Below are 13,733 nucleotides of genomic sequence, written 5' to 3'. Positions count from 1 at the left end.
GGTAAACTTTGTAAACACCACAACTGATAACTACAATAAATTATTTAGCTTTCATAATGCATATTATGTGGCTTCGTAATTATAAAAACCCTTTTCATGAAGCTCACACCAACTATTAGGAATCGAATGTATTTCATATTTACCTCAGTTACAGCCCATCTCAGCATACAGATATAGAACAACAGCAACATAAACAAAGATTGAAAAACTACGGCGTGTTGGTGTGCCAAAACATTTTCCGACTAATTTCTCATCCATCACATAGTGATCTGGAACGACGTCAGTCAGTCACTAATGGACGAATCTATTCTCATTGCGTAATGTAATCGTCGCAAACATGTTATTATTATATGGCTATAATGGACCTTACGTAGATCTTTGCGTAACTAGAGATAAGAAGAGAATAGAAATAAATTATTGTAAATTTTCAGTTTGTTTGTAGAGCAAGATTGCAGTGACAGAAAGAGTCACAATGTCTTTTGTACTATTTTTAGTTGGAATGATAATTAACGAATCAACCAAAAGGTCTTTAGCTTTTGTGGAAAACAATGAGTCAGGTGACTTAGTAAGTAGGTAACAGAATGTGAATCTATTTGGTCTGCAAATAATAATACATATTCAAGAAGCAGTCAGTAAACAATAACAATAACTGACCCTTGCAATTGATGTATTTGTACAAATAGCACAGCAATAGAATTCAGCAAATGTTTACCAAAGAAGAAAATAGCTACCTTACATAAATCATTTACTTTAAATGATACTCAATGAAATAACAGCACAATTACGTCTAGGAAAGTCGTGAAAGAATCATTACTTGATTGACCTACATCATCACGATTCACGACAGAGCATAGTGTCACATTAAATGGAAAGATAGCAGCAGTTTTCAAACTAATTGGCAAAACCCCTCCGACCTTACCGAGTGCAATAACTCGTATCTACCTACAGAGATAGCGTGACGCAAGAATAAAGAACTATTTCACTTGGTTCGTCGACTGACCAAGATATTTTCAAGACCGGTAAACTTTTGATAACTCGGTTATCGGTCGTAGGAATTTGTGCGAGAAAAATCCGGTTCAAGTCCGTGGTCTGTTCGTTCTTATCTAGTAATGACAGAGAGAGTGGTTTAAGGTAGTCCTATTGTTTGACATATGTTCTAGTTTTAGTAAGTACAATGCACGCGAGTGACGCAAGTTCGAAGAACTTATGCGCGCGAGTGGATCCCATTTGCCCGGTCCATGCCCTCGCGCTCTTCGAGATAATCGACCGAGCCCTCCGCTTGATTTGCTTTAGTATTACCTTGAGGCGATCACGTTTGCATGTTAAGTATAAATTGGAAATAAAATATGCACAAGCTTTGCATTTTTAGCAGGTACATCAGTATCGTCAAAAAATTGCAGATCTTACAAGTACAGACTACCACAGGGAATGCAAGAACTAAATATTTCAACATATATAGTAACGCACAAATCGTACAATATACGGAGGGCCTGTGGGTTAAGAGTGTTGTGTTGAGATGATAAACAGAACTGCGAAATTGCGAATTTAAAAAAGAACGCGTAAACATATGCCTAATGCCAAAGAGATGTCTGTGTTTATTTAAATGGTAATGCTTCTATCAATATGCACAATTGTTTATTGTTTGTTTAAAAGATAGCGCCGCGCCCACTTCTTCCGCTTGCTCTTTCAGAAGAGAACAAGGGACAACAAACACATGGAGTTTCAGGTTCATTGCCAATATCGCGCGAAATATTTTTCTCTCATCGAAGTGCCTATAGTGACGTAGAGGCGAGGCGCGTCGGCGATTGCGTCGCGCGGCCACCGGCGCGAGCGGCGTCACCAAATTAGACGCGATCCCCGAGTCGCTGGCGCATCGCGGGGAATCTGGGTGACGCGCAGGCCCCGCCTTAATCGAGCATCGGCCGATCTTGAGCGAACCACAGATCTACACGACAATCGTACGTCAAAACAGAGCTGAACTAAAATAAAGTGCCGCAAAAATACGCCAGGAAGCTAGACACTAAATAATTTGGTTTGTACGAAGTAGTATGTTGCTCAGATGAAAAACAACTTCATGCAGAAATTTAATTCTTCAAGAATACACAAAAAATGTGCATAATACTTAATCATAGAAAGCAATGAATGTAAATATTTGTCAGCACAAACAGACTACTCGAGTCGAGGGTACCTTGAGACTTGTGATAAGTATAAAATTATGTGCATCTCAATGCCAATGACGCTTTGACTCTACACGGAGAAATCATTCCAATCCAAAGTACAATAGAGAATGATTGCAGACGTTAGATAATAAGGTTGTGCTCAAATGTTAACCGGGCAGAACCGGTTCCAAGAAGACGATCGCTTCGAGACGACATCGCCAAACAGTTAAATTTATCATTCGACTTCACAACTGCGTAGCGATATACTGCACACCACGTGTGTCCTATGAATACACAAACCACAATGTTCACGTAAATGACAACGACGAAGACAATGAGAATAAAATAAATTAAGTGAAGCACGTAAAAACTTAATCCGGAAGAGGAAACCAACAAAGGAAATAATTCTTCTATAAATGTTAAACAAATTATCCGAAACGTGACCTAGAGATCTAACAGCATGGATTTGAGAAGGACATTGACTACTGGAGACTAAACAGATGTTACTGGAATGCGGATACGTTCAATACAAATGAAAAATTACACGCATGTTACTAACTGAAACTAGCATAGCGTGCAGGAGCACGGTAGCACTTGTAAATGTGTGTCGTACATTTAAAAAATAAAGCAATTCGCGCTAATATGGTAGCAGACAAAACATATATGGTAAAAAAAAAACAACAACGCATAAAGAAGACGTGAATTGTATACCTGTAGAAAGTAGGATATTACAATAAAGCTTAGTGGACACCCCAGCGAGGGAGCGGATTCGCCCAATGTGGGTTAGTAATCAAGTGGGTCAGTAGGTCGGATGCAGTGCGTGCCACTCGCTATCTGCACCGTCTTACGGCTAGCCAACCATAGACCGTTCCAAGTCTCTAGGCTCTTCTAATTACATCACTCCTCCCCACTACCGCCTGCCAACTGTCGCTGCCCATTAAATAAGAATTTATTCCCAATAACAACCCATACCGTCCCGTATCCGGGATCGTTCCAAACATGCAATAACTATGATTCACTTGAATTTGCTCGTACTCTGCTGTCACATGATGGTGGCGCCAGACATTTATAAATCTGTGTTATTTTTGCTTTCGCGAAAACAACTCTTAGTCGAGCTAAAATTATGCGTAAAAAAAATTAGAATCGTGAATCTATTTATTATTTGCTAATCCGGTTTACTATGTGGATAAACGTCATTACATCAAGGGTGAACATAAATATGTTGCGGATAGTAAACTTCTCAATGAAATTAGACTATGAGCCAAAACGTTGAATCACCATTTTCATTCATAAACGTTTTCAAGAGCACCAGGGTCGGCATAACCTTTGTGAATAAAATGAGTGTAACGCTTGGGTCATTTAGAATCAAGGCTGAAGTTTAATTTATCGGGAGTAACTGTCTCGAAGGCGATTCGGTAGTAAAGCGTGCAACGATTCACACCCGGCAATCTGGATCAAACTAAATAGGCACTTCATTTACCTTGAGCTTGACCTGACAACAGCCAAATAAAAACAAGAGACTCTTATTGGCGAACAAACGATTACGTAACCCGAATACGATTCATAATTAGAGTTGTTTGTCTAAGTCTAAGATGTTCATGTCTCGTTTAGATTTTTTGCAGTTAGTATGATCACTAAGATCTATGGTAGTCAAATCATAGGGTCAGATTTATAGCCTTATGACACGTGCGTCTAATCATCAGACGTTTTGAGGAGGCGGGTATCGTCATGTGACGCTGTGAGCAAACAAGACGCAGCAGTGCAACAACGCACGCCAACTCCAATATGGAAGCTAACGGTAATTACCATTCCACACTATTATTACATTGATTGATGCTTACAAAAAATCCAACTGGCACTTTATGCATGTTGGCTACTCGATATGTAAGTACTAGTATCTTTATTTACCACACAAAGTACTGACTAAGTAAAGAACACATTGTAATAAAACATACGCACCAGAAAGATTTATTTATAAGAAATAAATATATTATACTTATGCAAGCAATAAATCCATACACTAATATTATAATTGGGAAAGTGTGTGTGGCTGTTTGTTTGTCCGTCCTTCACGGCAAAACGGAGCCACGATTTGTCGTGACTTTTTAAGTGGAGATAGTTGAAGGGATGGGGAGTGACTTCTCTAAAATGGGGGTTGGAAGTCTGTATGGAGCATTCGCAATTTTCGAATTTAACGCGAGCGAAGCCGCGGGGCAAAAGCTAGTATAAGAATAAAACTGTAGGTAAGATGAAGCTTAGACTGATTGTTCCGCAAGACAAATATTGATTTGCAAATTTGTATTGGAATCAATTGAACAACCAAGACCCACAATATGTACACACATAAAGAACCAATTATATTCCGTAGATACGGGTTACAGGTTCAATTTCAAGGCAGACGAAATTACAAATGGAAAATTCCAAAGCTTTCTAGAATCAAGTGTGCTTGCGACATGCATTGCCGGTGGCGTGGTGCGGCAGCGACATCAACAGTTGAAGTAAAAGCAGGGGCGGCTCACTCCGCGATTCCATCGCCGCGCTACAAGTACATGCGGGCGGCCGCGAGTTCGCGGCCTAATCAGGGGTGGCTCGCATTCTCACGGAACGCACGTTCGCACTTTCTATTGTTACTATACGTCGCGAGTTTTTTTAAAGGTTCATATGCGATATCCGCGTGTGGAATGGCTAATAATGCTTAGTTAAATAAACATCATGAATAAAATAGGACAATCTTACACAGATCTACTATTGATTATGTCATTTATGCCCCACGGAAACGTTCAATCAGGCTTATGATGTTGGGACTTAACAAAAATATATAAATACTGTATATATACCTAGAATGTACCCAAGACTTGAATATAATAGCATAACATTTTATTTGAGTATTAATTTTTTTTAATCCATAGGCAACCCTAACGTCCGACGCTGCGCACGTGCGGCTCGTTTCTTTGTTATCATTTTGTAGGCATTTAAAAAGGCGGCATTTCGTGAACTTTAAAGCAGTGGGCCTTCTGTACTTGTACTATTATATATTCTGTGGTAAAAGACAGTAATATGTATGGAGCTTCTTCAATGTTAATGCCTTTTTGATTCGTTGTGCAACGTATCGGGGTTTGCATTCAAACGCACTTTCACTACGCACGATAACGCTTCGGCTAGCAACCGTTAACAATAATACGATGCGTAACGACCTTAACACTTTCCTGCAATCCAGTTTGGACTTTGGAGTACATTCAGATTATCAAGTTGCAATCAGATAAGCATCAGACCAAAATCTCTCATTCAAAGGAAAGCAAATTCTGGTAACGGAAGTCCACACTGCCACTGGTAATTTAAGTTCTCTGCTCTCAGTACATAAGGATCTAGATGCCGAGGATAGATAGATAGATCTTTATTGTTCAACCGTGGACTTAGACATATGCTATGTATGACAAAAGTTCTAAATTTTGTCACGAGGCTTTCACTTGTAATGAGCACTGCTATGTATTTATTTATTAAATTTATTAGGGAATTTATTTGTTTAAAGTAACAATTTGGTACTTTGTATCTCTAATCTCTATTATACCTACCTTAGTTGAAAAATAACATGTATCTCATAAAATAATTTATATGTAATAAATTTATAGCTAAAATCGATTATCGAGGAAAGGAATAAAATAAATTGTTAATGTTTTTTTTCTATCGTCAATATATTATATTATAATTAAGTAGGTGCCTACGTCACAATCACAATCATTTATGTAGAGTATGTTTTTAGTACTTATATCGAAGTAGTCACGCAAAATTGTGACGCAAATCGAAACCAAATGTTATCATTTTATGTATTACTAATAATTCTAATAAACATCAATGGGTTTTAATATACCTAAGCTATCAGATCAAATGATAAGTCTTCTGAATCATTAAATGACTAATAAAGATTACCGAAAAAAATAAGAAAAAATATTATGAAAGAAAAATAGATGCAAACAGAAGAAATATTTTAAAAAAATGCCAATGAAGTCGACATTCCAGCACCTGTCCTTAGTATTCGACTGAATGGAGCAGGCCTTACTGACGAGGTCGATGCAGCAATGGGTGCTCTATCAAAATAAACAATGTTAAACAAATGTAAACAGTGAAATACGTAAAAGTTTTGAGAAAACAATGGTTCGATTGAGGCGGGGACAACGGCACGAGCGAGATAAGCGATTCTAGAACGACGGGAGCGGGGCCACTCTGCGATCAGCAGTCAGCGGAGATGACGTGGTGTCGGCGGGCATAGAGCAAGGCGGCTCTACGCGGCCGCACAATGAATGAAATAACCAAACGTCAACTCAACACGCCGGGAGAGTTCTGGCACCGACCTTATTATTAGATGACCACTGTTTCACAATATTTAAATATCGTTTTAAAACATTATGGTAATCAAAATCATCTGCACCCAGCTGTGAAAGAAGTCAAGGCTTTCAAATTACAGTTGGATCACGGTCAAACAAGAATTTTAAGACATTAATAATAGATCTGCTTACTTGACTATACACTTCCTTTAGCCCGCTCGTGGTGAAATCCTATATGGGAACACGTTAACGATGAAATCTTCAGATTCTTCAATCACAGTCACTTCAACTGACACAGAATTACTCAACACACAGGAACCGAAGTAGGTAGACCACAAGCGTAACACACTGAACTTATAATTAAAATACGTAGATTTTTATTAATATTCACAGAAGATAACACGGGCAATTTAAAACAGGTTTTTGTTGTTTGAAGCAGAACTAAATGAACGCAAAATAAAAGTAGCGCTCTGGAGCGCTGAAACACTTGTACCCGTTGGCGTTGCGCACTAGTGACTGAGCTCTCGCGATCGCGCGACCAGCGAGTAAATCAATGTTGCGCGCGCGGGCGTGTGTGCCGGCGGAGCCCGTCGGACGGCGCTGCGCCTGTGAGCGCCGCACACAGGGCCCACTCCCGCGAGTCCCTCACCGCACGCATTGTCCTGTCCTGCCACTGGGACCTACCTCACCCGCTCCCGATACCTGTTCCATCCAGTGAATGAACCCTGCTCAAGTGACCCCTAAACTCGACCAATGATATTGAACGCATCACTGAGCTTCACAGGCTCCAAGGATATTTTAGCACATTAACAATAAACTGTTTAGGCCTCAGAAACAATCAAACTCATTGTTTATCGAAACAATAGCACAAAGGTTGTTATCATTCAATATCAACTAAATAAACAATTAGGTACTACAGTAAAATGTATTGAGATATTCTACGAGTCAAGTAGACCTACTAACTGAAACAAGGCAAGTATACCTCGTAAAGCTTTGTTTTTCTTAAAGGGAATAGACAGAAACAATAAACATTATTTACTTTCAACATCAGAACATCACAGTGGTAGTCGTAACTCATAATATTTACGACTGCATCTTCTTGAATAAAAAAAATTCTGTGGGCTCGTATTAGCTTTCCCTGTTATGAAACCAGTAGAAAACAATCTAATTGTCCGGATGTGTGACGGAGCTGACAACCTAACAACTTAACGACCTCAATTTGATGTTTAGATGCAGGAGCGAGCTCTGACGCAAGATCCAATCTGAGAAAAGCAAATGTCAACCAGCGAAGACTGGAACAGTCAAACCAATTGAGGCGTGAAATTGGTTAAACGCTGATATTGGTAGAGAAAATAATGGCTCTGACGTCAGTTGTAGTTGTCGACAATGCGTTAATAGGCGCACCAAAGTTTATTTGCTTTAGATGTTTAACAAGCATTATCCGGTGCTTCTGGTAAAATCCGTACTGGAATAATTAAACGTTCGCTCCGTCGAAGTCGATGAGCCCGATGAGGTGTTAGCAACCAATTAAATAAATATTGAAATAATTTTTAAGAAAAAACAAACCGCCTTCCTTTGGGGTTCTGGTGATAAATACTTTCAAATGTTGGATTATGTTATCAATTCGTCTGTATATTTTTTAATGTTTGTTATTCGATATCTCCGTCATTTCTGAACCAATTTTGAAATCTGGATGATTCTGAAGTACTTACAGATGAGAATGATTATCAGAACGGAACTCTAACCAGGGGCGGCTCACTCTTCATCAGCAGTTCCACTACACCAAATGTCACTGTTCTGGACGTAAGTGCATGCTGTTCTTATAAAAATACCAAAGTCACTATAAGTGTGCCGTTCAGATTTGAGAAGTTCCGTTCTGACCATCATCAGCAATTCCACTGCACCAAATATCACTGTTCTGGACGTAAGTGCATGCTGTTCTTATAAAAATACCAAAGTCACTATAAGTGTGCCGTTCAGATTTGAGGAGTTCCATTCTGACCATCATCAGGAGTTCCACTGCACCAAATGTCACTGTTCCGTACGTAAATGCATGCTGTTCCTTTAAAAACACAAAAATCACCATATGTATGCCTTTCAGATTTGAGGAGTTCCCTCGATTTCTCCAGGATCCCATCATCAGAACTGGGTTCTGAGAAAAATGGGACCAATCTGTATGCATATACATTCAATCAAAAAAAAATTTTCAAAATCGGTCTAGTAACGATGGAGATATCGAGGAACAAACATAAAAAAAAAAACATACAGACGACTTGATAACCCCTTCCTTTGAGATTTGGAAGGCGGTTAAAAATATTTTATGTGCATTTTTCAGCCATATAATTATTTTTTCTTCTGCAACGGAAAAATCTTTGTCTTTATCTTGTAAGTCCACCACTATTTGCTACTTCTTGCTAATTCAAGTAGCAATTTCCTACATTTTATATTCTTCGCTTTTTTATCACAACTCAAAAGTCGGAAGCTCTCATCTTGAAACAGAACATGATAGAAAATATTCTAGAATTAATAATAAGGTCTGATCAAGATAACTGAATTTAGATACTGTTAAATTTTGACTAAAATTCTTATTACCGCTGTGCAAAAAAAAAGACCATAATATATAATTACAAGCTATTTAAATTCAATGAGCCAAATAATATCAGAAGGGCGGGCGGTAAAGTATTGTTTTCGCACTCACCTCGTCCAAGCTCGGGATCGATGCGAAGCCAAGGCTGTCGGGAGCCACGAACGAGCGCGCACCTGAGACCAACATGTTACAGAATGACTTCAAGCTCTGCTGCAGCCTTACTTAACAGATAAGATAACGGTTTGTGTACACTGTACCACTGAAACCTCCGTGTATCGATTGGTGATAACAAAGTACCAAGCGACCAATTGTTTGTCAATACGCAAGGAACTTGAGCTCAGAAAAAAAGACAGCCTCTGTAACTGAATAATACGATTGTTTTTGTCAGGAGTACATTGCTCCGGTGCATTGCAATGAATGAATGTCGCCAGTATTTTTCCCTGAGCTTTTCAAAGAGTTTGAGGAAAATCAAGCAGCCTCTGTTAATGAGTATTTTCTTAGTAGGAGAAGATTAACCTCATTTTATCAAGGTGTTTCAAACATTCTGAGAAAACGCAAATAATACATAATACTTAATAGATTTTCAACTCGTAAGTCCCATAATTACTGAAATCAATAGACACCTAGTATTATTAATTTTAATAGTAAATTTAGTGCACTTGGTGATAAGTTCAAGGCTTTCACCTTAAATCTACCTTTTTCCCTATTGAAACATTATTTTTCCTCGTCGAATGGGGTTATGTACATAGTGGTAAGCTAATAAACGTTTGCAGTTTAAATTGGTCCTACGCTACGTAGAGCAAATATTGGTGTAACCGTATATTATTCAAGAATAGCCTGGCTAATATTTCTCTCACTACGTTAACGTTCTCTTTGCTTAGATTACCAGTTATCTACAACAACCTACGATAACGGGGTGGATTAAGAAAATTTCCATTATAAATCAAACCATAGTTTCACAAATATTTGTTTAAAGTAATCCTCGTACGTGTTATTGCATCGAAGAGTCTCGATTAAACGATCAATCGACGTTTATTTTCTACCTATAACGAAAACATTTTGAAATGTATTATTATGTGAGAGGCCCCTAGAAGATTGGTTTTGGAAGTCCAGTTTAGAGTCTGTTCTGAAAGTGAAGAGTTGTGGAATGTATTGGACCCCACACATTCCACGACTTTTCACTTTCCGAGAAGACTATAGTGTACTATGTTGTAACCTATAAAATACAGTAAGATTCCTATATTCGATGCAAATTAATGGAAGAATATGACGGTTAGTCACTTTAGTTTATACCAGTTTCAAAAGCTATAATATAAACCAGACCAAGCTAAATTGACAGTGACACGATACGATTATGATAGGGCAAACATTACATTACACATGTAAGTAAACTGCATAATTTCATAAGATTTTTGACGTTTACAATAACTGGTTTGGTATTAAATCGTTGCCAACTTAGTTTAGTCTGACTAAATATGAAATCAAAAAGCAGGATTTTATACTTACAGTAAAAAAGTGATTAGACATAGACATGTCCTTTTATAACCTAACATGATACAGAAAACACTATGCCATCAAAAACAAAACCTGTAAAAAAACAAGTCTCGCAACTAAGTTCTTCTACAATGACATGACAGTGAATATTTAAAACTAAAATTCAAGTTTAAGTCGAGTTTTGAAGGTTAATAACTTTAATACTGAAATCCTAATAACAATAATGATACAATTAACCTTCACCTTATCGGCTAAGCACCAAATATAGAATGGCGTGCGCGCCGCGCTGCGCCCTTATCAGAACACATGGAATTAACTTAAATACAATAATGGAATTTTCAGTTTATTTTGTTATTTTTATTTGGAGCTTGTCGAATACACGCACGGGCACGTCGCAGGTTTCATATAACTTGTTTTGTTATTGGAATACGAGTACCTATTTTGATTATAATGAACATTAAAGTGTACTTTGTTTTATATTTCGTTGAAGCACTTATTTAAATTGCATGCTCGTTTTAAGACATTAAAGGGCCTGGCCGGACTGCCATGGTAAAATCGCCCCTGGCTAAATATGAAATATTGATATGCAGGATTATTCGTATTGTTAGTACATGTACTACTACTGAATATTATGCCTCAAACTATTTCCGTTTATGAAAAAAATAAAAAAATAAAAATTTTGTTTTTTATTTTTTTCTTTAAAACCGCTTTTCTTTAAAAGTACTAAAGGGTTATTACATAAATAACTTATTTTGACATTGTTGATCCAAACTAATATTTTTGATAAAAATATATGTAATAGAGTATAAAATCGCGATTATTATATGAAAATATAGTAGGTGTCGCTAACTCGTATGTGGTAAAAAAAAATATTTAAAACATAAATTTAAAAAAAAATGTGCTTAACAAAAAGTCAGGAAGTTCATTTTTTTTAAATTGATGTATCCCTAATATATCTATAAAATATCCAAAGAACAAGTCAATCGGATACGCGGTTTTAAAGAAAAAAATAAAAAACAAAATTTTTATTTTTTTATTTTTTTCATAAACGGAAATAGTTTGAGGCATAATATTCAGTAGTAGTACATGTAGTAATAATACGAATAATCCTGCATATCAATATTTCATATTTAGCCAGGGGCGATTTTACCATGGCAGTCCGGCCAGGCCCTTTGGTTTGATGTTATAATATGCTAGGCATAAAGTAAAAGTATGATAGATACTGCAATATTATTCTTTTTTTTTTTAATTTAATAACAACTTTATTGATAAACAAACAATATTGCACATTTTGTACAACTATGAGCTCAGGAATAAAAAGAAATAAAATAAATTAAACGGATGGGTCTCATCTGTTGGGCAATAGCGTGTCGAGCACTGGTACTTTTACCTTACTGTGAAGGAACAAAAGCTTTTAAGTTTGTAAGAGAACGAAGTGAAACAAGAACACCGCCACCTTAGAATTACAATTAAGCAGACTAATTAGGGTTTTAGTAACATTGATAAAAGGCAGCAACAGCAACGTTAACTAAACGCTCGACTTCCATTAAAATAATTGAGGCCGTTGACAAAAGCCAAACCCTGCAGCGAATCTCAGGCTGGCGATTTGCCAGAGATCTCTTGAATCACTAATTAAAGTGTCCCAGACCACGTGAACTCATTGTTAGAAAAGGTGACGCAAAAATTAATAAACATATTCTAAGAAGTAAGAACTCAGCGTTCCCTTAATTTTAAGGTGGCTCGCTTTCCATACAAAAAACATCTACCATTTATTTAGTCACCGCACACTACAACTAAATAAAAATATGCGCATACATCTACTATACATTATCCATCGTCGCAGTATTGAACGAAATACATTGTTTCATACAGAAATCATGGACAAATCCATGTGAATTTTTTATTAATTTTACGAAAATGTGCGTGCCAAATTTTGTGTACAGACACAGAGCCGTCATATTTCGCGCATTTTTAGTTGACATTGTCATCAGTGACACTTGGCTCTTGACAAGTAATTATTTAAAGATATTGGTTTACTTAACTCAAGCAGACTCAGAAATAATGACGCATTTTGTCAATAAAGATACATATCGTGTATTTCGACACTGCTAGTGTAAATCGAAATGGCGTCTCGGTCAAACGCATTGACTATGAAGCAGAAGATCTCGAGTTCCATTCCGGAGTCTTTTTTAATCATTTGAACTTTTTTTGGATTTATTAAGTTTTTTTTATATTTTTTAATAGAATAAATATTCTATTAAAAAAGACTCTTACTATATTTCTTTCCTATTTTTTATTTTGATACAAAAATACAATACAATCTTTATTGTGCCTTTGTTGATAAAATAAAATATTACACGTCAGGTCAGGTACATAGGTCATAGTGTGGGCATAGTATTAGTAATGTGCTGACTTCCTTACATTTACTGAGCTAGTTGACCTATGTTATTGTTGTGTGAATGTTTTTCTTCAACAACTAAATAGTTATATATATGAATATGTATGTAGGTATGTGGGTAGCTTTTGCACATTGTAATTTTTCCTCAGTCACCCGTTGAGCTCAGAGACCACGAACGCTGTAGTGTTCGAAACGTCGGGATGAATTGTAAATTCATTATACACGATTTAAATCCCGGGATTCTAAAAACTTTTTGTATTTTTTTTGGATATAAATTTCGTATTTTTTATTGACCGAGCAAGAATGGAGAGCCGAAGGTATCAATTTTATCTTAGAGAACATATTGATTTTTTTATTGTCATTTTGATTTTCTATTTATTAAGTTGAGATATAAAACACAACTTTTAATACCCTCGTTAAATATATTATATTCTCGAAATTACTCCTTAGATAAAAAAAGTCCACTTGAGTTTTAAAGCACTACGATACTCAGTTAACTATTGCATTTTTTGAGTTGCAGGCGTCCATAGGTTACGGTGACCGCTTTCCATCAGGCGGACCGTATGCTTGTTTGCCACCGACGTAGTATTAAAAAAAAAAAAAGAAAAAAAGTCCTGGATTCGAACCCAGTACTTCCATGCAAATCATGCGATAACACGTATTTACCGCAAGGCTATTTAAACAAGCTGTCGCCGCGTGAAATTATCGACTAGAAAGAATACAAAAACACTGTTTGTATGTGTGAGTGGTACTTAAAAATAGTGTAAAATAGT

At 36.8% G+C, this 13,733-nt stretch overlaps 1 protein-coding gene across 6 annotated transcripts in view; it reads right to left on the bottom strand.

The window, feature by feature from the left end:
* LOC125230161 (inositol hexakisphosphate kinase 2) overlaps nt 1-13,733 on the bottom strand; it is a 61,045-nt gene that overhangs the window by 16,287 nt on the left and 31,025 nt on the right. For 2 of the 6 annotated variants that reach the window (XM_048135211.1, XM_048135213.1), the window contains exons 1-2: nt 10,575-10,636; nt 9,180-9,241 (exon numbers count right to left, since the gene is read on the bottom strand). The exons of 1 other annotated variant lie outside the window; for it this stretch is intronic. In XM_048135211.1, coding sequence (XP_047991168.1) covers nt 9,180-9,241; nt 10,575-10,621 — 109 coding nt within the window. In that variant the 5' untranslated portion in view covers nt 10,622-10,636. Of the gene's footprint in view, nt 1-143; nt 262-6,673; nt 7,077-9,179; nt 9,242-10,574; nt 10,637-13,733 lie in introns of those variants that run through there. 3 more of the 6 variants (XM_048135215.1, XM_048135214.1, XM_048135212.1) reach the window with 3 other exon arrangements.

This window comes from Leguminivora glycinivorella, chromosome 10 (genome assembly GCF_023078275.1).
Source record: "Leguminivora glycinivorella isolate SPB_JAAS2020 chromosome 10, LegGlyc_1.1, whole genome shotgun sequence".
NCBI lineage: Eukaryota > Metazoa > Arthropoda > Insecta > Lepidoptera > Tortricidae > Leguminivora > Leguminivora glycinivorella.
The sequence above is the reverse complement of the archived record's forward strand: the minus strand, read 5'-3'. Positions and strand labels throughout refer to the sequence as shown.